At 42.2% G+C, this 26,392-nt stretch overlaps 1 protein-coding gene across 5 annotated transcripts in view; it reads right to left on the reverse strand.

The window, feature by feature from the left end:
- The window catches only part of PRLR (prolactin receptor), a 156,118-nt gene that overhangs the window by 24,121 nt on the left and 105,605 nt on the right, over positions 1 to 26,392 (reverse strand). For 2 of the 5 annotated variants that reach the window (XM_012459968.3, XM_012459970.3), the window contains 3 exons: positions 24,530 to 24,591; positions 10,322 to 10,486; positions 2,497 to 2,609 (listed from right to left, as the gene is read on the reverse strand). In XM_012459968.3, the coding sequence (XP_012315391.2) occupies positions 2,497 to 2,566 (70 nt within the window). In that variant the 5' untranslated portion in view covers positions 2,567 to 2,609; positions 10,322 to 10,486; positions 24,530 to 24,591. Of the gene's footprint in view, positions 1 to 802; positions 971 to 2,496; positions 2,610 to 10,321; positions 10,487 to 24,529; positions 24,592 to 26,392 lie in introns of those variants that run through there. The other 3 variants (XM_012459967.3, XM_012459969.3, XM_064375923.1) reach the window with 2 other exon arrangements.

Consider the following 26,392-nt stretch of genomic DNA (forward strand, 5'->3'; position numbering starts at 1 on the left):
GTCTGTAAAGCTGATACCCTCTCATTCTAAGGGGATCATACAAAGAATCCTTCCCAGGTATGAGCAACCTGCAAACACTGCCGAAACACCACCCTCTGGCACTTATCCACTTTGCTCACCAATCTCCATCTTTCTGCCATCCCCACACAATGAACTCAACCTGTTCCTGATCTTCTGTCCTTTTACTGCATCGCTGAAGCTCCCTGTATCTGGGCGTCCCTCCCTGTCTCTTTCCCCATCTTCTCCTTTCTTTCTCCTTTCCCTTCACTTTTTCTTGATTTTATTCAGCTTTGATCTTGTGACCCAGACTCACAATCTATCTTCTCATCCACCCCATCCCCATTTCTGAATCTTAGTTTTTAGTCCTTGTTTCTCTTAGATTTTTTCTCTTTCCTTTTCTTTTTTTGTGGTGAGGTTGCAAAAGGCTTCCTTTGGATTCATAGGGCTTGAAGAGTGTGTGGCCCTTTTATAATCTCACAGGGTCTATAAAACTATAATTCGATGGATCTTTTTGGGATAGTGGGTGTGGTAAGGGGTAGGAGAGTGGCCAGCTCCTCTCTTGGTTCTGACAACCACTATTATCTAAGAGCTGTACCTAGTTCCAGGCTGGACTCTAGAAGGTCTCAGTGAGGTGGTGTGAAAATACAACACCAAGGATGTAAAATGTTTTAGTTGCCAAATCCCCAAAGCTCTTGGAAAGTGGGCCCCCATTTCTCTTGCTCGGATGTCAGGTTCAAAGAGGGACAGCAGAGCCTGGGAGTTTGCCCTGATGCTGTGGGGCTGGGGAAGCCACCATGCTTACCTCTATGACTTCAGCTGGTCCTCTTTTTTGTATAGCTGGATGCTCTAGTATGGAGTTCAGGATGTCAGGAACAGAGAGGAGCACTTTCAGAGGTGGGCCAGCACCTCTGGGGGTTCTCTCTGTTTTCTCCCCTATACCTCACGCAGGCTCCAAGGCCAGAGTATCTAGCTGAGCACCAGATCAGAAACAGCAAGTTAGGAGGAGACCTCAGCGGGGGGAAATGGATAGGAAGAGGGGTCTCTAGGCAGAGCCGGCCAGAAAGAGAGATTTAGTGGAATGGCATGTTGTGGGACACAGGCTGGAGCCCAGGACAACAGCCTAGTAGTATCAGCAGGAGCTCACCTACCCTCCCGCTCACAGGCCCTGCTGAAATCTGTCCGCGCCAGCAGGGGGCGGCTCTGCCAATATTTGTAACATTGTTCATCCTCTAGGGACAATTTATTTAGGATAAGCTGTTGCTGGGAGTCACAGCAAGAATGCAAGTTTTTGTTTTGCTGTGTTTTTGTCATGAGTGGGGAGAAGCGTGTGAAGTAGAAAGAAAAGCTTATTTAAAACATTCAAACCCTATGGTTCAGTAATGAGCACATTCAGAAGCCAATTAGGGTGATCATTGATTTCTTGAGTATTTAGAGTTTCTCTTGCAGGTCATTCTGACCTCTGCTTTCCCCTTTTTCTCTCTTTGAAAGCTTCTCTTCTTATTTTACTGTTTATTAATAGTACCTTCAGGAGACTCAAGAGAAGAGGGTAGATTTGTAAAATTGCAATTAGACAAATGTTTCCTTCATCTACATTAGAGGAATAAGTTAAAATTAATGGACTTTCTCAATGCACAGAAACACAGAGAAAACCACACAGGTACCACATACACAAGTATGTAGATGCCCACACAGGGCCCACATCAAAAGTACACCCCCCCACACCCCTCCCCACCCCACACAGAGAAATACGTACAGGTGCATACTCGTGGAAATACATACTGGTATGCACACAGGTACATGCAGAGAAGTGTACACATATGGATATACACACACACAGACATACATAGAAGTATACACATACAGGTTCAGACAGAGAAGCATTTGCAAACAGGTCCATATGGAAAAGTTAATATCTACACAGGCACATATAGAAGCCTGCACACTCCAAAATGCACAAGGGTTGACATACAGAAGTGTATATCTGCAGGCACCCATCCTCTTAGCTGTGGACTTCATTTCTGCTATTAGCACAGATAATAGAGTTGGCTGTACCTGCCTCCCACCATGTCACAGCAATCTGTTATATCCCATCATGGTTTTCCAAAGATTTTTCATATACGTTATTTCATCTGCGGTAGAGTAAACATCACTATCCTTACTTTGAAAATTTGGAAACCCAGAGAGTTAGGTAATTGGCTCTAGCTCACACAGCTAGAAACTGGCAGGACCTGGATTAGAACTCAAGTCCTGTCTTCAGAGCTGTTTCATTACACTCCTGGAAAGAGGACAGAAGGCAGAGAGCACAGTGACAAGATTTTGCACTAACTGCATTAATTTTTCTCATTAACTTTAATGCAAAAATATTGCAAATAATTTAATAGCAGCACATAACACAAGCATTTTCATTTTTCATAATAGCATTGCAAGAATACTGCAATGGACCCTGTTGACAAACATCCTAGGCAATGAAAGAGAGCATGGTAGTCTCTTACTTACCATTCAGAAGGCAAGTGTTGAGAAAAAGTAGCAGAGTGAAAACAGTTGCAGATGCCACATTTTCCTTCATGTTGGCTGCCTTCTCTTGCTACAGGAAATGTATCAGAGGTTCACTGGAAGAGAAAGGCACCAGGTAGCTTTTGTGAAATGACAGTCTGGTCAGGCACATCCACCACTTTATTCTGGGTGTTTGCAACTGATTGTTGCTCCTCGCTTAATGTGAATGACAAAACAGGAGGGAAGGAATGTAGGCAAATATAACAGGGTTGGATGACTTGGCACGAAACATCGATTCACACATGCTGGGAAAAATTCCACCACCAGAGGTCCTCAGATGACAAGGTAGAGAGTTCAAGGGGAGCCAAGGCAGTCAGTTCCTTTGCACACACCCAGAGAAAAATTGTTCTCTTTCCACCCCATACCCACCTAACAATATAGCATTAATCTTACATAACTTAGATCGTATATCCCACAGGAAATCCTTCTGTGAGGGCTCTTGCCCTGGTCCATCAACCAAAAATTCTCCAGGCTGAAAAGTCTGTACCCTCAATATAATCTCAACCTAACCACGTTGATTCCACCGAGTTAGGGAGGCTTTAAAGGTTCAAGCTGGAAGTCTTCTGGGATATATGCATTACCGCGAGGCAAATCACACAATGAACTCTAGTGAACTTCCACGTGGTTTCTTTCTCCTGTTTGGAAAGGCCCATAAACAAAAGATAATAAACTCTGGTAATAATTTAAATCCCTTGGGTTCAGAGTATTAAGTAAATTTTGAACCTGCAGGGGTTGGGAGTTCGGGGCAATATATTATTAATATTATTATTGTTACCCTTGGAACAACTTTCAAAGCCTCTAAATGTCCTTCTAAGAAAAAAGGATTTTTAAAGACATTTGGAAAAAATGGCTCATTAGTCTTGTTGGACTTCAAACAACTCAGAAAACAATAGATTTGATGAACTAAGTGTAAATTCTTAGAAACGCATGGCTTAAATTTCTCTTTAATTTTTTTTTTAAATCAAGGGAAGAACATTCAAGGTCAAAGCTACTCATCTTGGAACATTTGAAAGGTCTGAGTGTGTTTGATAAGCCCCTAAAAGACCAACCTTTGCTATTGCTCCTTGTGGGACATATTCAGAAAGGGAGAAATCATAGCCACAGTAAAGATTGGACACCTGGGCACCATCAAGTAGCTCTCTTATTCTGAGCCTCCAGCTTCGGTAAAGGATCCTGGCCAGCAGTGGATCCTGTGAGGTGACCTGTATTTTGTTTTTTTTGGGACCTTTTATCTGCTCCTGCAAGATTCCTCCCAAACAAATGCCCACCCATGGTGCACTTTCTAAATCACCTGCTCCATCTCTCCTCTAAGGGTCATCTAATTAAAATCAAATGGTTAAAGGCTCCTAATGGGTTTTAAAAAATGCCTGTGACCTCTAGAGCATCAACTATGGGCAAGCACTGGGGAAAGTAAGTACCTTAATCATGTAAATTTCATTTGTTGTCACAACTGCCCTGTGTGCAGGTACAGGTTTTAACAGCTGAGCAAATGGAAGTATAGAAATTTAGTAGATTGTCAGTCACATGCCTATGAGAGAAAGACATCTGGGAAACTTGAGAGCCACTGAGAGATCATCCCGTGTGAAGTCTGTGATGGGGGACCCAAGGTGAGCAAAATCAAGCCTTGAGTGGCTGTGGCATTCTGAGTAGGAGCAGGAGAGCCAGAGCTGAGAGAGGCTTTCTTGGCTACTGACCTACTTATGCCCAAGGGCCTCAAATGCTGTTGATCTCATGAATCCAGCCTCGTTAGGTTCATATAGCCCAAAACAGTTCTTTATCCTGGTGATCTAGTGAGCTCAGCCTGGCTTGGAGATGGGATTCTACCCACTGGTTGAGGACTTTCTATAGTATCCCTTTATCGATTCTCTTTTGGGCATCACACTAGCATGCTTAAGATCAACGTGCTATAAATCAGACCTTCCTGGTGAGGTTGGGTGCTATCCGGAGAGCTTTGCTGAAGCAGGGCTCCATGTGTTTTGCAGAAGAAACTCTGGGATGGGAAGCAGAGTGGTCAGACAGTAGATATTAGATATTGTCATCTGCTTATATGTTCTCATGTGCTAGTGCAGGATCAAAGAAACCCTTCTAAATAAAGTTTTCCTGTAATAATGTCTTCAGGAAGCATTCTATGAATGAACAAAAAAAAAAAACCTTCCCTTAGGGATTTCTTGAGACATATCCTGGAATCTGGTTACTATGATGCACATTCTAATGCCTGAAACCTCCATGCCAGAAAATTAGACATACTCACAGTGGTGTCCTAACAATGATTTCCCAACTCATCCTGCATTTTTCTTCCCAGAAGGGCAAACACAATGGGGGTAATTTAGCCTTTAGAGAGAAAGATAATCCCAACTTCTCACTCCTAAAGGAGCTATGCTAAATGTTAATTAACTCTGATCATACAAAGAGATGCTTCTCAGTACTGGGCACACCTGTTTATCCACGGGTATTTTTTTTTTTTAAAGGCTGACAGACTCTAAGCTGGGGATAAATTTGGTGTTTGTCTCTCTGAGTCTATCCTGCATTACACTCAAGATCTTGATCATGGGCAGGCATGGCCCTTCTTATTCTCTCTCAATTGGGACTGGAACATCCAATGAGGGTCCTCATCTTTTTAAGATGTTACAGCAGCAAATAGCTCCAAATATTTGTAGTTCAGTTAGCAAAAAGTCAGCCCTACACAGCCCAAGGACTATCATCTTAGGCTTCACTCCTCAGCAGCTCCTTGGTTGTGACTGGGGTTTAAAAATGCAGGTGGTGGATCTGCAGATCAGGTTTGTCGCAAGTTTGCAGCCCCACACCTTGCCCGTGGCTAGCTCCTTAGCTTCCTTGCTTCCCGATCCTCAAAGACTCTCTTATCCTTCTGCTTCTCCCCTTACCTTATTCAAATACACCTTCCCACCACTCTGTGGCCAACTGTGGTGTAAACTCCAAGAAAAGTCCCTTCTCCCTCATGTTGCTCGGCATCAGTGCTGACCCTGTTTAGGCTCTCTCTTTCCAAGAGCCTCCCTTCATTTACCTTTCATTAAGCCAAGTCTCTTCCACAGAGGCCAACAGTTGAGAAAAAGGCCCAGCAGTTTGTGCTTTTGAGAAACTAGAGCCAGTCTCCCCACATGAAAGATTGGGGTCACAGTCCCGTGGCCTGGGCTGACGGTACTATCCACATTAGGAAGGGAAGGCCATAGCAGAGGAGGCAGTGTGGCTTTATGAGAGTTAAAAATAAGCCAGATCCGAGCTCCCAGCACGCCACTCCCCACTGTCAACCCCTCATCCTCTGTAATACCGGCTCTTAGACTTCACCTTTATGTTCTGGCCGATGCAGTCCCTGAGCCAATCCTGCCTGCCAGCAGTCTCAGCCCCATCATTCTGTGGAACTTACTCCCAAGACCGGTATCCAGTGATCCCCCTGAGCACAGTTCCCATCCTGTCCTGCCGTATTGTATCTGTTGCCCCAACCTTCTACTCAGGTTTTTGACTCAATTTCCCTGACTCCAGAAATGGACCTACCATGCTAGGCAGGGATTCTGAGGTTCTACCATGCTAGGCAGGGATTCTGAGGTTCTTTGTAGCTTTTGCAAGCTTAGTTCCTGGATAATCGATCAGGGCCCAATCCAACATTTGAATTTCACACTATCATACATACGACATTATGCACCACATAATGACATTTTGGTTAATGACAGACTGCATATATATGATGGTGGTCCCATAAGATTATAAGGCTGTATGTTTATTGCTCTTTTTCTATGTTTAGATATATTTAGACACACAAAAAATTGCCATTTGGTAACAATTGCCTACAGTATTCAGTTCTGTAACCGCTGTATAGGTTTGTAGTCTGGGAGCAATAGGCTATGTCATATAGCCTAGGTGTGTGGTAGGCTGTACGGTCTAGGTTTGTATAAGTACACTCTACGATGTTTGCACAACACTGAAATCTCCTGACACATTTCTCAGAACTTACCCCTATCATTAAGTGACACTTATGACAGTATTCTGCTCAATGAAGTATCTCAAAGAGAATATATCTATATTACCACTCAGTTCAAGAGATTAACCAACAATAGCAGCCCAGAAATCCAACGTGTGCCTCCACCCAATCTCTACCTACTTCTTCCTGATAGAAACCATTCTTCCAGCTTCTCAGATTAATTTCACCTACCTTTGAACTTTATATCAACAGGATCATACAACATGCATTTTTTGAGTGTGTGTGTCTGGCTTCTTTCATTACACATTGTTGTAGGATTCATCCTTGTTGTTACATGCACTTTTACATAATTTATTTTCATTTCCTCTCATTCATTTTCATTCATGTTATATTGAATGAAATACCATAACTCATTATTCATTCTACTATTGACGGACATTTGAGTTGTTTCCAGGTTTTGGCAAAATTTGGGTTTTGCTGAGACAGATCAAGACTCAATGGCAGGGAAGTCCTGCAAATCTCATAACCACTGTGTGCTGCCTGCCGTATTTCCTACTAAACTAAATTAAATTTTAAGTGCCCTTTTTTGTCCTAAAAAAACAAAAAGTCTCATTTCTTGCAAACACATTTTGAATACATTCATTCATTGTTTTCAGTGTTAGGCACTATGTTAGGTGCTTCCTTCTGGGTCCTTCTGGTTTTCCTTACCTGCCTTGTCCTACCTGGGCTAGATGGCCTGAGGCTAACATAACAGGGAGCAAACCCCACATCAAGTACCATTTAATTTCCAGGAGTTGAGCTTTTTTAATTTTTTGAGACAGGGTCTTGTTCTGTTGCCCAGGTTGGAGTGCAGTGGCATGATCACTGCTCACTGCAGCCTGGACCTCCCTGGGCTCACGTGATTCTTCCACCTCAGCCTCCTGAGTAGTTGGGACTACAGGCACGTGCCAGTCAACACTCAGCTAATTTTTGTATATTCTATAGTGATGGGGTTTTGCCGTGTTGCCCAGGCTTGTCTCAAACTCCGAAGCTCAAGCAATTTACCTGCCTTGGTCCCCCAAAGTGCTGGGATTACAGGCATGAGCCATTGTGCCCGGCAAGAAGTTGGGGTTTTCTTTCCAAGTGTTGGTATAGAATGCCAACACTTAATCTGGAAAACAAAGGTCATAATGTGCTCAGGGCAGGAAGAGGAACAGTAGGGATTAGCTATTACATACCAGGCTAAAAATTAAGACTGTTATACAAGCTCTGCCCAATGTCAACAGTCAATGATTGTAGAATAAATAAATGAAGCCTCAAAGGTGAAAAAAACAGAACAAGATTCTAAGATATGGGACCAAACTTTGCATGTGGAAAGACTGGTCCCATGCTAGTATTTCAATTATTAGACTTACAGCCAGTGTAGATTTCAGTATTTGACAGGGGAATCTAAAGAAGTTTTAAGAAGAATATGGGAGCTGCTCTTTCAGGAAGACATTGAAAACTTTGGATATAGTGCCAAGAGAATCCTAGCCAGAAGGTGGGGAGATGAAGGTTCCAGCTGTTCTTGCTCTACCAATAACTAGCTTCACACAAACATGTGCCCACAATGAATGTTTATCTGCCCACAGTCCAGGCAGCATATCTACACATTTGTCTATGAAGGTCCACAGCAGGACACTTGCTCGTGTGGTCATTCATTATTATTTTTTATCACAACAATTATCCAGTTTACATTTTGCTGTTTCTTGAGAAGGTTTCCATCTCGTACCCTGTTTTGAGGTACCCATTGGTGAAAACATCCAGAACTTTCCATAGTGAATTACTTTTATATGAAATGTTTATCACCTTACAATCTGGCAGTTTAGTCAGAACATCATGACTGGGTGAAAGTAATTAGAAATAGTATAGAGGCTGCCGTAAAGTGTTCAAATCTGATTCCAGATATTCCCCTGCTCCTCTCCTAGAAATCCCAAAGGTTCCACTGAGGAAAGAACTTCCTGAAGACTCTGTGAAGATCATCAAGAGGAGTGTGTTGTGCTGTGCATGGTGATGGCTGCATTTGGTAAGAGGCAGACGATCAGCAGAGATAGCATTTGCCTAAACCAGAGCTGAGTCAGGCCACTCAGGGATATCATAAAGAACCGTCTCCTGGCTTCTAACCTAGTCAGGGAAAATTATTCCAATACACGGTCCTTTGCACTGTAGTCACTTTAATAACACAGAACACCCATGCTTCCCCATGGCTGGAGGTATTGCTTCCAAATCCAATCACATTAACTCCACTCACTCACCACAGCATCCTCATCCTAGCAACATCTTTTATCACAGGGAGGCTTGTTTTCAAGCAGCCTTTTTGGCTTAAAGGCAAGAATAGGAATTGGGTGAGTTTCAATTCCCCCTGGCCAGTGCACATGTGGGACAGATGGTGGAAAATCCATGTTGGCCTGATTATCAGAGGAACTAGTCCCTCTTGAGACCATCAATCAGTTACTAACAATCAAAGAAACACCCATAAATCATACATTATGTTTTGCAGTTCTATAGACATCACTGGTTTTTAATCAAGGATTCCCATTACAGTCTAAGGAGTGTCTTAAAATTTCTTTTTTTCTTTTTGACTCAGAATCTTGTTCTGTCACCCAGGCTGGAGTGCAGTGACATGATCTCAGCTCACTGCAGCCTCTGCCTCCCAGGTTCAAGTGACTGTCATGACTCAGCCACCAGAGTAGCTGAAATTACAGATCTGCCCCACCTCGCTTGGCTAATGTTTGTATTTTCAGTAGAGATGGATTTTACCATGTTGGCCAGGCTGGTCTTGAACTCTTGGTTTCAAGTGATCTGCCCACCTTGGCTTCCGAAAGTGCTGGGATTGAGCCACCATGCCCAGCCTTAAAATTTCTCATTCTTTTGCTGTCCCTGGACATTCTCACTAATTGGCTCGGAAAGGAAGCCAATTATTTGAATTCAAAATGGAAGATAGGGGCATTTAAAAAAAACTTTCTAGATGATTCTATATTGAAGCCAGGGTTGAAAAACACTGACTTATGTGCTATCACCTAACACGTTAAGTCCTCTGAGTCCTCTAAGGCAGCATTCCTCCTGATAACAGCTCACTCAGCATGCTCCCCATATAACACCTCCAATAGGAGGCAACTTTATCTCAAAAGCCTCTGCTGTTCTCAGACCTGTGTGGCAATAAAATCAGCAAGCCTTGTACAGAATACACTTATACATTTACAAATATATAAAACATTTATACTATCATATGTGAAATGTTTCCCTGTGATCCACTGCATGCCAGGCACTGTTTTGTTAACTCACTTCACCCTCACAGCAAGCCTGAGGTGTGGGTATGATTATAATTCCTGTCTAACAGATGAGGGCACTGAGGCCCAGAAAGGGTCTGTGAGTTGTCCAAGGTCACACAGCTAGTGAGTTGTATATGGAGGAAGAGGAATTCAGGATTTGATCTCTGGGATCTGTGCTAACTGTCACACTTTCTTTTTTTTTCTCTCTCTCTTTCTTTTTTTTTTTTTGAGACGGAGTTTTGCTCTTGTTGCCCAGCTGGAATGCAATGGCACAACCTGGGCTCACTGCAACCTCCATCTCCTGGGTTCAAGAGATTTTCCTGCTTCAGCCTCCCGAGTAGCTGGGATTACAGACATGCGCCCCCACGCCTGGCTAATTTTTTGTATTTTCAGTAGAGGTGGAGTTTCTCCATGTTGGTCAGGCTGGTCTCGAACTCCCAACCTCAGGTGATCTGCCCACCTCGGCCTCCCAAAGTGCTGGGACTACGGGTGTGAGCCACCATGCCTGGCCACGATCACACTTTCAAAGGTGTAATGACCCTACCTTCAAGGAGCTCCAGAAGTACAAATTCCATGTTGGCTGTGAGGAGTGGGGACAGATCAGAGGACCTTGGAGTTGTAGCTTCTGAGTCCTCTAAGGCAGTCCTCCTCCTGATAATGGCTCACTCAGCATGCTCCCCCAACTGAAAGGCAGCTCTGATGCTGAAGGCTGTGGGAACCAGAGATAGCTCTTCAACAGTAGTAGGTATTCCTGGGGCATCCTGCCTGGGCACCACTACCTACTTCAGATCAAATGTGTCAAAATCTTCGGAAAGGGGGGCCTAGGAAGGGGCATTTTTGACAAGCACTTAGATGATTCTTATCAAGCTCAAGTTTTAGAGCCCAAGCTCATGCTGAGAAGGGCAGGAAAGGAAGATGCAGTGGAGGGGGCAGAGTGGCTTCCTCTCTATGGGAAATGTTGTATTTAGAACTTAGAGGCATCGGAGTTGTGATCTGTTGGGTTATTGTCCCCAACTATTTGCTTCCTCCCAGCCAAAGGATTACATATCCCTACCCTGTACTCAAGCATTCTGTGAAGGAGTACACATCCTACCTCAATCACTTTGGACTTGGCCATGTGAAAAGCTATGGCCCAAGAGATGTGAATGGTTGTGATTTTTTTTGCTGTGTTTAACCTGAAGCTTAAATGCAATTGGGTGGTTTGGCTTAGGTCTCCTTGTTCTTGTTCTCCACTGCCCTTAGGATGTCATAGATAGAGGCTATACCTTCAGTCTGGGTTTTAAAATGAGAAGCCAGGTAGAATCCTGCTGAGCTCAGCTGAACCCAGCCAATTCTAGCAGAGCCACAGACAACCTGCAGCTGACTCACAGTCCTTATGTAAAGTGAGCGAAGAGTAAATGTCGTTATAAGCCACGGAGATGTCACTGTTGTTTGTTTGTTACTAACTGCAAAACTAATACAGGGCAAGAGTAGGAGGAGAACATATGTTTTGCAAGACTGTTCAAACAAGATTATCTTTTCACGCATGGAGCTCTGTGTATCTTATATACGTGTGTGAGTGTGGTGTTCATCCAAACACAAAATAACTCTACTTTGCCATAAAAGTCATTATTGTATTAGTAACAACTTTGTCTATTGTTATATTTTAATATCTAGAAACTCAGGCTTGGAAGGTGAGAAGGAAAATTAAAATAAAAAAATAAATTATTGGCCTACTGGCACTGCTTAGTTGTCTCAGGAGGAAGGGAGCATCAGGAGTTCTGGAATCACGGGATTTTGGATGTTTAAGGGACCCAAAGACTTGAAAGGTATTCTAATTCAACCCCTCACTTTGACACAGGGGGAAACTGAGGCCTGGAAAAATGAAATGTCTTGGCCAAATGCCTGTGGGAGTATCTTTGGAGCTTGAGGGTGAGCACAACTGAGAACACTGACAAGTCTAAGAAGAAACTCTCAAGAATGTTGTTAAATGTATTTTCCCACTCTGATTCCTGCTCTCCCTATCATCTCAGTTAGAACCTTGGAATCCATTCATAGGAATAGACAAAACATCAGGTGTCCATCAGAATTTGGTTTTCTTTTCTTTTTTGGCCACACACTTAAATTTACTTCATTGCTTCCCCTATAGTTAGATCAGGCCAGGTGATCAAGTGGTGGCCTCTGAAAGTGGGTAGAAATAATATACAGTAATGCACTGAATGACAAACTTTGTCAACTGTAGACCACATAGATGGTAGCAGTCCTATAAGATAACAATGGAGCTGAAAAATTCCTATTGCCTAGTGACATCATGGCCATTCTAACATCATAGCATAATGCATTATGCCTGTGTTTGCGGTGACACTGGTGTAAACAAATCTACTGTACTGCTAGTCATATAAAAGTAGAGCACATACAATTGTGTGTAGCACATAATACTTTATAATGATAATACTATGTCACTGGTTTGTGTATTTTCTATACTATACTTTTTATTGTTATTTTACAGTGTACTCCTTCTACTTAATCAAAAACGTTAACTGCAAAATACCCTCAGGCATGTCCTTCAGGAGGTATTCCAGAAGGCAAGGTTGCCATGAGATGACAGCTCCATGCGTGCTCTTATCCTTGAAGCCCTTCAAGTGGGACAGGATGTGGAGGCGAAAGACAGTGATACAGATGATCCACTCTCAATGCAGTCCTGGGCTAATGTGAGTGTTTGTGCCTTAGTTTTTAACAAAAAAGTTTAAACAGTAAAACAAAAATAAAAAAATAGAAAAAATAGAGAAAAGCTTATGGCATAAGTATATAAAGAAAGAAAATGTTTCTGTGCAGCCAAACAATGTTTGTGTTTTAAGCCAAGTAGTCTTACAAAATAGTGAAAAAGGTTAAAAAAAAGTTTATAAAGTTAAAAAGTCACAGCTAGCTAACGTGAATTTATTATTGAAGAAAAAATTTTAAAAACAAATTTGGTGTGGCTTAAGTGTACAGCGTATATAAAGTCCACAGTAGTGTACAGTAATGTCCTAGGCCTTCACGTTCGCTCACCACTCATCCACTGACTCACCCAAAGCAACTTTTAGTCCTGCAAGCTTTATTCATGGTTACAGGCGTACCATTTTCTAATCTTTTGTACTGTGTTTTTACTGTACCTTTCCTATGTTTTGATACACGATACTTGCCATTGTGTTACCACTGCCTATAGTAAAATGGTGTATAGGATTGTAGCCTAGGAGCAATGGGCTATCCCATATAGCCTAGGTGTGCAGCAGACTATCCCATCTAGGTTTGTGTAAATACACTTTATGATGTTCGAGCAACCTAAGGATGCAATTTTTTTTTCAAAAAGTAGCCCCATTGTCAAGTGATGCATGACTATACTGCTAGCCTAGTCCGGGTCTTTAACATTTTTACATATCCCCTCCTCGATTTCTCTCTCCTGTATTACTGGCCTTAAGAAGATGAAATTGAGGACTTCAGGGTCCTAAAAGCTCAGTACAGCCAATAGATGAAAGGCTCTTGAGTTCATGCTGACCCCCAGCAAACTGTCACACGGGTGAGAAATAAAGCTTTGGTTGTTATGCTCTGATATTAGAGGCTGGGTGTTACAATGGTGAGCCTTATTTAGCTGGACAAATCAAGGGACAATCCAAGGACAACCAGTACAGCCTAGTGTATATAGTAACAACCACATTTAACCAAGTAGAAGAGCGGTGATTAAGATGGAAGTCTCCAACACCTGACCCACTGCCATTGTCCCATCTGGAATACCATCATCAAAGTCCCAGAATAATCTCAGTTTGGCTTTGTCTGCATATTCAGCCCCCTACACTGTTATCTTTATACATGTTCACAGGTGTTCAACCACACCTGTTGGGTGACTGACTGAATATTTGTATAAGGTCATATAGAATGCACTATTCTCATTTACAGATCCACGGAAACAGCACTTGGCCTTGAGTTGTGCAACTCCTTTCCATTAATCAATAGGTTCTCCATATTACTAAGGGATAGGTCCTTCTTGATTCCTCCAATACCTCTTTGTGCACATTAATTTGAACTCAAGGGCAGAGGGGTGACAAAGCCCACTGAGAGGTGGCTGCAAGGTGGTCGGGCTAGTAGCTGAAGCGAATAAAAACTGTGATATCAAAATCAAGGAAATGTGGAGACTGTCAAGAACAGACACAACCTCCCTCGTGAAGTCTTCAACTAGCAAGGCAATAATAATCCTCAGCCTATTCTTTCTTTTCATTCATAAATGCACACAATGAAAACATGTTTTTCTGGCATCACACATGTTTAAATATCTAAAATATACCCTTTCAGGAATGAAAACTTTTATATCTTAATCAATTGGGTGCACACTTCTAAAATGAGGTAGTTCTCTGACTTCTTAATTGAAACTTTTAATGGAATACTGGGGTCATTTATGAATATAAAAATTATGGTGTGATATAGGATGTGATCAGCTGCTTCTACAGATCAAGGGCTTATTACCAAAATCAAATGCCTGGGACTTCAGCATTTTCAGCTTCTGAGTCTTCTTTTTACAAACTCCTTCCCTCCCTCCATCCTTTTGCCCATCTCTCCTCCCTCCTTTGCTTTTTAATGTCTTTTTCTTTTTCTTTTTTGAGACGGAGTCTCACTCTGTTGCATAGACTAGAGTGCAGTGGAGTGATCTCGGTTCACTGCAACCTTCACCATCCAGATTCAAGCAATTCTCCTGTTTCAGACTCCTGAGTAGCTGGGACTACAGGCACCCACCACCACACCCAGCTAATTTTTGTATTTTTAGTAGAGATGGGTTTTCACTATATTGGTCAGGCTGGTCTCCAACTCCTGACCTCAGGTGATCCACCCGCCTTGGCCTCCCAAAGTGCTCGGATTACAGGCGTGAGTCACTGCATCCGGCCTGTCTTTTTCTTTACATTCAATTTAACAGCTAATAGTTTTCACTTTTATTAGTTGACTCTTTTCTAGATAACTCAAGAGTTTCTTCTAGCCCCTTCCACTCTATTGTTGCTTTTGATCTGATGTGAATTAAAAAAACCAATAACTACATTTTAGAAAATTAAAGTGATTTCAAATAAGAATAACTAGGTTCCAAGTGATGACTAAAGGAATTTCCTACCAATCCTGTAGGTAAATAGATTTTGTTGTATCTATTTTGCTCAAAAACCTATTTATTTTGCTTCCTGGATCTCATATATGTTCCAGACAGTTAAGGTTGCTAGATAGGTGAATTTTAAATAGTGATGCATTTCTGTGTCCCAAAGTAAGACAACTGAACTTAGAAAAATATGGTACAGTATGCTTAACATCTTAAAAGGCAAGTACTATGGTCAATTATAAAAGGCGCTTTCTATATATTTCTTAGTAAGTCTCCCATGCCAATAGTGCATATCAGCAAAGGGTACAGCTACCTCCCAGTTGGATGCTAGGCTTCGTGAGACAATGGAAGTAGAGTGGGCTTCTGCAAATGTCTGCAAATTTGGCCATTAGGATATTGGCCTGGCAGATCCCAGAAAATTATCATTGACTCACTGCTTTATAATAAATATAGCACCACTTTGTATAGCGTATAATCAATGGTATGTCTTCTAAACATTCCTCTCTGAAATTATTAATGTCCAAAAGAAGAGATTGGGAAGTCAAAACTCAAAATGTTAGTCAATTTCTCTTTATCTGTGTAGACATTCTTCCTAGTAGTTTACCCATGATGGTTTTTCATCCTTGGCCTGGAAAACATCCCATTCTCACATATCCATGCTTCTAAACTCAGCTTTGGAGACAGAATTTAATATTACCACAAGAATAATAGAATTTGGAAGGAAAGTTTGATGCTTTGTAGATACTCTCAATTATAGAAATTGCCAGTTTATTTGCAAGTCAAAGTATAAATGGCTTGGGATGCTTTTCATGGTTGTGCCTATGCATTCACACCTGAATGTATTTTTGGATGTCCTTGATTACCTAAAAGATCCTATTATAATCTATTCCTCTTTTTTAAAAAGCTCTGTAAGTGCATGTGCCCAGGTGAACAGAGCCCAGGCAAATGGACAGGCTAACAGAGGCTAGTGGGTCAGTTTGAGAAGAGCATAAATAGTGTTCATGTTCATATCTTGTACAGTTCAAAAGAGGGGTTCCCTGCTTTGCACAGATGTTCTGAGAACACAGTAGTGCTTAGCTCCTTACAGAATGAAGGATGAGTAACCAGGCAAGACCACCTCTAAACGGCAGCCTTCGCTCTCACCCTCTGACCACCTGAAGGGCACACTGAAGCCTATCCCACTTCAGGTATTAACAAGAGCAAGGATTTTTTGAGTAGACAGGGGTGAGGGGCTCTATAGCACATTTCTGTGCTATATAACTGAGCCTGTGCCTTGCCTCTCAGCCTGTGTTGAATGATTTAAACAGCTTTTTTTTTTTTTCTGAGACAAAGTTTTGCTCTGTTGCCCAGGCTGGAGTGCAAGACACTAGTAGCAGACACTTGGCAAAATTCTTGTTAGGCACCTCTGTCTTTGCCCTCAAAGTTCCTCCCCTGTCAGTTGCCATATCTTGCCCCTTTATCTTTCCTCACACCTCTCTAAAATCCCCTCTAAAATAAAATAAAAATAAAAATAAAATAAAATTCCATCTGTAGTTCCAAGCAATTCTGCAATCACCACCTTGCATATCTCACTCACCAAATGGCAGGCTGATTTCTAGAGACATGGTAACCATTTAGTGTCCTCAAAGTCTACTCCATGAGGGATCTTAGCCTTCTCACCATGTGGCTTATTAAAGTATTTTTCTGACAAAAATGGCTCTCTTCCTATGCAGGAATATAGCTGCCAGGAAAATGTGATTTCTCTATACTGTTTCAGAAGCTATAGCAATTGGCACATTGTTGCCCAACAGCAAGCCCAGCTGCTTCTCATGATGTTTCAGATTATCCTCCTTCAGGCGTGGATGTCCCTGGGTTTTCCAAAGCTGGGTCATGCCTGTCCACAAAACACCCAGAACCTGACCTTACCATAGCACTGATAATGAATCTTGACTTATCTTTCTCTGTACCCCTACCCCATCCCAGGCTAGAAGCTCATTACTCTGTGCATTTTTTTCATATGTCCCATTGTGAGAGATGGGAAAGTTCTTCTCCAAGTGTGTATCTTAGATTACATTATAAGGAGTTACAATCTCTTGCTCTGTAGTCATTATCTGCCATTAGAATAAACATATACCTATGTATATATATTCTCTAAATCAGCTACGTCTTAAATCAGCTACCTTGACTTGCTCCGGAATGTCTGAACAGAACTGGGCAAGCTCCAAACCCTGGTGCATGCCATTCCTTATTTGGAAGCCCTCCTGACCTTCTCCTGATTAGCTTCTTCTTCTTCCTTGCCTTCTTCCTTGTCTTCTTTCCCCCTTATCTATTCAGGAAATTTCCAAGTTTTTAGCTGATGAGGTCAAGCATAGAATGTGAGGTCCCGTTTCGGCCAATGGAAACTGGACACAGCAGTAGGGCAATTGAGTCAGGTTATGAAAGTTATAGATGTCCCTGTCTCCTTTGTTCAGGTGTGCTCTCATGGCAAGACTGCTGGCGAGTTACACTCTTCCTGCAGGAAGTGAACTAGCCTTGTTATGTGATCCATTGTCTCGGTGTGGATTGCTCCTGATGTTATAAACCCATTTCCAACACGTATGCTTAATGCAAAACTGGATACATAGTAGGTGCTCAATAAATGGTTCAGAATAAATGAAATGTATGTGATCTAGTTGTATTCAGAGGGCAATTGGTAAGGATTTTATGCTTTAAAGAGCTGTTAATCATTGGAATATGTGATTGAGGGAGGTAATGCCTTTTCCATCTTGGATGGTTTAAAAATTGATAATAATGGCAACATATGTTTTAATATAATTTTAGTTTTCAGAGTATTTTCATATAAAATATTTTATTTCATTCTCTTTCCAACCCTGTGAGATTTTAGGATGGTATCATTGAGTTTGTAAACACTTCTGGCTGCTAGATGGTAAAGGTGGGACAGACATTTTTTTCTTTTCAATATAAATTCATGTTCCCTTTAGGGTAATATATTTTAAAAGCCTTAAGAATGTAGATACACTTTGAATCACAAAATGGGCTTCTAGAAATGTATCCCAAATGAACAGAAACAAAAACAATTCTGTACAAAGAGAATCCCACCCTCCTACTGCTATAATTCAATATTCTATTTTCATTTTGCTATTTATAAAAACAGAATCGTGGGGAAAAGATCTAAATATCAAATCTTAAGGGATTGTTTAGCTAGATTATGTTCTAGTCATACAATGAAATATTACTTAATCTTTAAATAATGTGATGAACCAATGAAATAGAAACGTGGAAAAAATAAAAAAGAAATTGAATACAAAAAATAGATGTGTTTGATCCCAATCTAATATACATATCTCTATATGTGCACAGAAGAAAGACTAGATATATATATATATATATATATATATATATATATATATATACACACACACACACACACACATACATTTCCCATATATACTGGGAGTAGTTGTCTCTGGGAGGATGATTCTAAAATAAAACATGATTACTTTTGTAATAAAATAAAATAAAAAGGTATTACTTTTGTAATTGAGGAGGAAAATCCCAATTAAAAATTTAACACCACAAAAACAACTCCCTAATGAAAACCTGGCATTTAGTGGTACAAATACATGGAAAAGCTCCCCACTAGGGTAGAAGATAGAAATTACTCATATGTTTGTAGCAAAATTTTCAGCAGTTGCTGATAGCTGACCTCCCTGTGCTAATCAGGATGAATGGCTGAGCCTGTGCCCTGCCTCCTCAGCCTGTGTTGAATGATTTAAACAGCTTTTTGTTTTGTTTTGTTTTAGACAAAGTCTTGCTCTGTCGCCCAGGCTGGAGTGCAGTGGTGCAATCTCGGCTCACTGCAACCTCTGCTTCCGTCTCCGAGGTTCAAACAATTCTCCTGTCTCAGCCTCCTGAGTAGCTGGGGTTACAGGCGTCTACCACCACATTCGGCTAATTTTTGTGTATTTAGTAGAGATGGGGTTTCACCATATTGGTCAGGCTGGTCTTGAATTCCTGACCTCAGGTGATCCACCCACCTCAGCCTCCCAAAGTACTGGGGATTACAGCTGTAAGCCTCAGCACCGGGCTATTTTTAACAGCTTTTGATACTTATGGCCTGATCATTTGTTTTCTCCTACTTCTCTGAATTCCAACACTGTGTTTATCTTAGAGTTATCTGAAGTACCTAGCCATTAGTTTTCATTACACTCTGACAAGTGGACAATTTCGCGGAAAAACTCATTTTTCAGCGCCTCAAAGAAGGGTGGGTCGTCTTATTAAAAAGGCGTTTAATAAATTCAGTGGGGCTCTCTCTGAGAAGCTGGATGCTTGTTTTACTCTGGTCCCTGGGCTTCTGCTAGTCCTTGTCATGCAAAGCAAGAGGAAGTGGAAGTTGAAAGAGTGGTAAACAGGGAAGAGGTTAGAGAAAGAGGAGAAAGCAGGAGGATCTGAAAGTTCAAAGGCAGGTGGGCCAGGGGAGGGGAAGCACTGGGCTCAAGGTGAAAACCCCACTTTTTTGCCTATTGCCAGGAGTTTGAGCATCCCTACCACCTCCTGACATTACTACTAGTCCCAAAGTCCCTCTCTCCCCCATCACTTTGCTCCATCTTGTACAAATACACTCTGTTTCTACCTGATTTAGTCATCTTTTCTCATGCACAATATGGTCTTTCAAGCTTGCTTCATTCAAAACATCTGGGCTCTTTATCTAGAAAGATAATTGCTTGTTTCTCTTACTGGCTTATATTCATTCTTTTTTTCCCCATTTTATTCAGCATCCCTCAGAAGCCCTTTCTTAGCAGAAAAGCCACCTGTCCAACCACAGTGATAATGGCCAAGGTCCTTAGGCTGGTCTGGGAGTGGGACAATTTATACTCCCAGGGCAACCAGTGGGGAAGAGGGGGAGAAACCATGCTCTTTTCAATGTATTTTCACAAAATGTAGGGTTGACCTATTTAGTGGCTAGAACAGCCGTCTGTCTGTCCATCCATCCATCCATCCATCCATCTATCAATCTATTCGTCTCTCTACCTACCTACCTACCTATTCATTCATCCACCCATCCAACCACCCACCCACCCATCCATCCACCTACCACCCATCTATCCACCCACTTATCCATTTATCCATCCATCCATCCATCCATCCATCCATCTATCCATTCATCAATCTACACACCCACCCATCTGTTAATCCTTCAACAAATATCAACTGAGCATCTATGATGAGTGAGTAGGGTCCCAAGAATACAATGTTGTGCTGAAACAACCCTCATAGTCCTTCCAGTCTCCTGAAGAGAGGAGCTAATAAAACACTTCAGTGTAAATGATGCAAGTGCTAAGAAGGAGCCCTGGAGGTACCATAAAAACCAATGGCAGGCAAATCTGACCTGGCTGAGGAGGCCAGGTGGGGTTCCCTGGGGAGGCTGCTTCAGGGGAAGGAGGACTAGAAAGCCCCTCTTCTTTCTCTATCATAGCCCTGAATATAGCTGGGTCTGGCAGACACTGCTGGTTGCTTCTCCAACACCCACTTCTTCCTTCATTTTTGTCCACAGAATCCAGTTTTGTTAGGTGTCAGGCATCTAGTCCCAGGAGGTGAGGAGGTATCAGTCCGAGCTAACCATGGTGATCTCACTTGCCTTTTGCCTGTGATTGGTTTAGGAATGTTCTTGCCATTGAGGCCTATGAAGTCTTCACGATTTCGGTTGTCAGCTTGGAGTTGGATGTGAACTAACTTTGCTGCATGATCCATGAGGCAGGTGCACACTTTGGAGTTGGCATACTTAGGGTCTTGCACAAGAACCAAGTAACCTCATCACTTGAGAGAGACAGAATAGATGGGTGGTTTCTAGAGCTGGTCCTGTCATTTACCAGCCATATTAAATTTGGAATGTCTTTTCCTCTTTCTGAGCATGAGTTTCTTTCAATATAAAGTGTCAAGTGGGTCACATGTGCCCAGCTTTCCTCTGTCAACTGTTGTGAGGATGAAATAAATATTTTTGTGCAAGTGTGCCACATGGCTGCAAAGTGCTATCAAAGTGTGAACCACTGTTATTGGCAAGGTGTGATAAATGCTCCACCATCATCTTGCTTCATTCAAAGCATCTGGGCTCTTTATCTAGCAACATAATTGCAGTTGGGGTTACAACTGCTCCTTGGAACCCTCCAGGTTCCTCAGGTTCTCTGAGTGGAGGCCTAATTTCAGACGGAGAAGATGCTCCTCTTCCTTGAAATGTCTTTTGACTTGGAAACTCACCACTCCAAGTGGGCTCTGGGAGACTGCCTGGCTCCCTGTGTCACCAGGGTGGAAGCTTCCCAGAGGCTCCAATTTGTGAGTGAAACTCTGAGTTCCTCTTGCCTCAGGATTCAGAGAGGGTCTTTTGCTTCATCAGAAGCCCACAGAACTCAGAGGCCATTCAATGAAGGAAATGGGTGACAAAGCCGACCCCAGTGGCTCCTTTCTTGCCATTTGTTAACATAAAGAGCTCTGGGTGGGGCAGATGCATGTTTGCTCAGGGCTGGGCCTAGGCTTTGGCTCCCTTTCCTTTTGGAGTTTGGTTCCTTCTACTCTTCTCTATCCCTGCCCACAGAGCTGGTGATGTTGGGCTGCATCTCTTTTCCAGAACTCTCTGCTGGAAGTACCAGCCTCCAGCTCAAGGCATGCTGTTCAGGAGAACTTTCTATGGAAATGTCCAGTGGATGTCCTTTGCTCAATGGTAGCCACAAGCCATGTGAGGCTGGCAAACATTTGAAATGTACCCAGTGTGACGGAGGAATGAAATTTTTAATACTATTTAATTTCAATTAGTGTATATTTAAGTTGCTACAAGTAGCTAGTGGCTTGTGTATCAGACAGTATAGGTCTAGAGCTCAATATCCCAATCATTCCAGTCTCTCCACTGCAATAAAAATGAATCTGTCCTGTGTTCCAATCCCAAGGCCCTCTTCTTAAAGAAGCACCAGCAAGACAGTCTCATAAACAAATTTCTATCCACAAATTAAAGTCTTACTCCTTTAGGTAAATGTGCAGGTTTTGAGTAATGCCACAATTTAGTCAAAGCAGAGGTTCAAGTGATAAGAATCTGAAAAACTCTAACAGGTAAGTGGTGGGGGAAAAGATGATGAGTATAGAGCTTTAAATGAACTTCAAAGCACACCCTATGGGTGGGCACATCCTCCCCGGTACCCTGGGCTGCTTCAAAGCTCCTCCTAGCCTCTTGCAGTCTGGAGAGAGTTAAAGGCAGAAATGTGTGGATGGGAGCCTGGGAAAGGGCTGGAGGTGGGAGGGTTGGAATGGGCAGAGCCTGAGGGATGCCTGAGTTTTTGCAAAAGAATCTGGCATGCCAGGCAGAGAGACAGTTTGTTCCACCCTGGGTGGGTATGGGGCCGAAAGGAGTGATTGTTAGGGAGTGATCATTACCACTGGGACAGGATTGGAAAGTTAATAGTTAAGTTAAAGAGACCAGACATCAGCTCAAAGGCTGCAAATAGACTGCGGCACTTTGGGTTGAGTCTTGGACAGGAATTGCAATTCTACTCTTAATTTTTAATCCTCTCTTTTAAGGAGGTTTTTTCCCCCTGGAATTCTTTTATGAATATTGCTTTCTGGATGTTCTTGTTACCCTGAAACTGAGCTGTGTTTTTGTTTCTCTTGGATGACCATGTAACTGCTTTCAAGTTCCTGCCTGTGTTTTCACAGATATCCACTGGAATCAGAAGTATCTTTGTGATCCAAACACCAGGCTGTGTAAAGGGTAGAAAATAATGGAGGCTGGATGCAGGGACCAGGGGGAGATCAATCAGAGGAATAAAAGGTCCTGGAGGAGCACTTAAAGATGAGTAGGAAGTGTGTGTACAAACCCTACGGCTTTGGGATTTCCTTTTAGGGCCTTGGTTTGCCCATGGATACCACAGGTAAATCTGCTACCACCACCTTATCTACTCTATACTATTTGGTTAACTTTTTAAAAAAAGGATTTCTGGTTCAGCCACTGTTTAGAATGGTGACTCATTTGCTGTAAAAAGTTAAAATTATATAAAGTGAAGTGGAGACTACGTCTCAAATATTTTGTGCAAAAATGTTGCATATGAATACATGTCTATGAATAATGAATACACACATAAATACAAAGTAGTAGCCAAATTTCCCCAGAGCTTTGCAACACAGCTCTGTCTACTGGTGCTTCCTGATCTCTTCAAACTCTTAAAGGAAAGGTGCACTCAGGGTTCAGCATTGCCCTGTTCGCCCTCATTTGCCTTTCCTTCCAGCAAATAGCATGAGGGATTTGGCATCAAGGGGTAGAAGCCAAGACTGGAGAAAGCAACTCAGAGAAGTCTGAATGGGTCGATTCACCACTTCCAAAGTTACCAGATGCTCCTGAGCAGGGCTATTATGCTATGGAGTGCTCTTGTACCCAGAACATTTTGATGACTGATGACATTCCTGCAAGTATTTGCTAATTTTATTCTGAACACTATAAATTTCAGTCAGTTTGCATGAAAAACAAAAGTTCCTGCCGGGCTGAGGCAACTTAGAGTAGTGGATCTTGGTAGGGACAATTTTGTCCTCTCCCAGAGGACATTTGGCAAAGCCTGGAAATATTATTTTACTGTCACTTCTGTTGGGGGGAGTTTTGTCCTCCTGGGACCTGTCTGAAACAACAGCAGCTGTTAGAGCTGGGTGGGTGGTGTCCTCCCGGTCTTTAGTGTGAGACACCAGGAATGCTGTGAAGCATCATACGATGCACAGAGCAGCCCCACAACCCAGAATGATCTGGTCCAGAATGTCCACGGTGTTGTTTGAGAAACCCTGCTCCAGAGGGAAAGTTCAGGCTCAGTTCTTGACACCAAGGCAGCATGATGGCTCTCAGGGAGCTATCATGTTTCAATGTTTCAACCCTTAGATGGTCCCACGAAATCCCAGGAAAATTTTGCTTAGAATTTTCTTCAACCAATAACCTCGTCAGTTCCCTATCTTCCTGGCTCCCTCACTTTCTCTGAAATTGAGAGTATAGCCTCAAAGTTGTACATGTGGAGCTCATCTCAGTGGGTCCAGATCCCATCTGACTGTAGTATAGACAGAGGCAAGTCGGGGGGCTTGGTTTATCCATCTGTAAAATCGAGTCATAATACTTCATGATCTATTTGCTAGGTAGTCCTGGCAGCCTAGGGTTTCCTTGCTACTGGTAGATGGGGGAAGATCCGGTGCCTGTCATATATGAGTCCTGCCATGAGGGCTGGGAGGAAGAAGACACAGCAGTGACATTACGGGGTCCAGAAAGCTGTGGCAAGAATTTATGTAGAGTTTCTTAGGAAAATAAAAGCAACACAGTCTCTCATAATAAAAGTAACACAGTCAATGTCGATAATCTCTCAACTACAGAACACTACAAGGAGAAAATAAAAATCTCTCATGATTGTACCACTAGGAGATATCAGCTATTAAAAGCTTTGGTATTTTTTGAGAAAAACCAGAGAAAAGGATGAACATCAGGTTTTCTGAGCTGCACAGCTTGGGGAGACTGAAACAGTCTTTGAAGACAGCAGAATGTGCCAGTGTAGACACTGACTTGTTTGAGATGATATTCTCTGTGAACCAAGATAGTTGAGCCCTTGCCCTGGATGAATGGGACAGTAGGGCAGATTGGTGATGTGACCGAGGGGCATGTAAATAAGTCCCCCTTACCTTCAGGGTTCATGTGGAAAGCATCCTCAGTGTTCACCTCCATAAATGGGAGAGTTCTTTAGCTGAAAGAGAAAATGATTCATTTTAGCTCAAAGATGACAAAACAGGAGATTCCATTTCTGGCTCACTCTTCAGTACGTAGCATGGCTGAACATTGGCACCTCAGTGACAGGCATGAACAGCTCTAGTGTTCTGGAATTAGTTTTTTGGCAGCCTTATTTTGAAGTAATTTTAATCTTATAGAAAAGTCATAAAATTGTAAAAAAAAAAAAAAAAAAAAAAAACCCATATATCTTTGACCTGCATACACCAGTTGTTAACATTTTACCACATTTGATTTATAATCTTTCTTCTCTGCATATAAAAGTTACTTTTTTCCTATTTGTGAATTAGTCACAGCCATGATGCACGTTTACCCCTAAATATTTCATTGTGTTTTCCTAAGAACAAGGACAATTATCTTACATAAATGTAGTACAATGATTAACATCAGAAAATTAACGTCGATACGGTATTATTATCCAATCTACAGAGCTTACTCAAATTTTTCCAGTCATTCTAGTTGGGGTTAGATTTCATGAAATTGGTTTTGGAGACCTTAATGAAATCTATTAACAAATTCTGACACAGTCACAGATGAATTGGGAATTCCAGGTCTTGTGTAAGAACTTTCAGACTCGGGACTGACTGGCCTGTGTCTGGGAGGCATGAAAGGACAACTGCTAGAATTATGGATCTAAGAAAAAAATGATTTCAGGACTTGAATGCAAATAGACCTGTATAGGTCTATGGCTTTTTTTTTTCTTGAGACAGCGTCCCACATTGTTTCCCAGGCTGGAGTGCAGTGGTGCAATCACAGGCTCATTGTAACCTTGACCTCCCCAGGCTCAGGTGATTCTGTCACTTCAACCCCCGCCCCTCAACCCCACTCCAAGTAGCCGGGACTACAGGTACATGTCATTATGCCTGGCTAATTTTTTTGTATTTTTTTGTAGATATGGGGTTTTGCCATGTTGGCCAGAGTGGTCTCGAACTCCTGGCCTCAAGTGATCTGTCTGCCTCGGCCTCCCAAAGTGCTGGGATTACAGGCGTAAGCCACCGTGCCCAGCCCACAGCTACTTTTAAAAATAGGCTTCGATATATATGAACAGCAATTCCTAGTTTAATGCTCAATTTTATCTTGCCATTCCAAGCAAAGACGAATAATCTAACCAGAGTAGCAGACCAAACAATGCTTTCTCTAAGTCTTCAAAATCCAGAATCTTCAATATCCCTCGAGGAAGCCACTGCTGAATATTCTCCATGCTGACTCAATGGGCAGAGGAGGAGGTGACTGGCAGGAAGCTATGGACGGTCACCAGCAGCCTCATGTCATTGACACCCTCTCTCTCTCACACACACATCACTTTGTCAACATTCCTGCTGTTGGCATAATCAATCAAGAGACTGGAAGTCTTTATAATCAAAGGCTACTATGTGACAAGAGCATCTGAGCATAAGAGAGCCAGCCCTGAGGCATTTAATAATAAGGGGCCTGATGGATCCAGAGCCTGTGACACAGACATCTGGGGCGTGCTTCTCAGAAGCCACTCATTTTTCTCCATAGGGTACAGTGACACCAATTTCTGTTAAAAAAAATTTTTAATTCTAAGAATTATTTTAGAACTTAAAGTTCTCTCTTTGATTAGAGTTGTCTTGCTCTGTTCAGAACAAATCCTGTTTCATTATGCCATTTCCCAAATAAGATCCAGACTGGTTTTACACTCTTGACAGAAACCTGAGGGACCAGCGAGGGACTGGGGAACCAGGACAAGGGCTGTGCTGGGGGTGGGATGTCTGGGACAGCGGACAGCTGCAGTGAGG

This window comes from Aotus nancymaae, unplaced genomic scaffold (genome assembly GCF_030222135.1).
Source record: "Aotus nancymaae isolate 86718 unplaced genomic scaffold, 86718_ANA_hifiasm-v0.15.2.pri h1tg000014l, whole genome shotgun sequence".
In the NCBI taxonomy this organism is placed as follows: Eukaryota; Metazoa; Chordata; class Mammalia; order Primates; family Aotidae; genus Aotus; species Aotus nancymaae.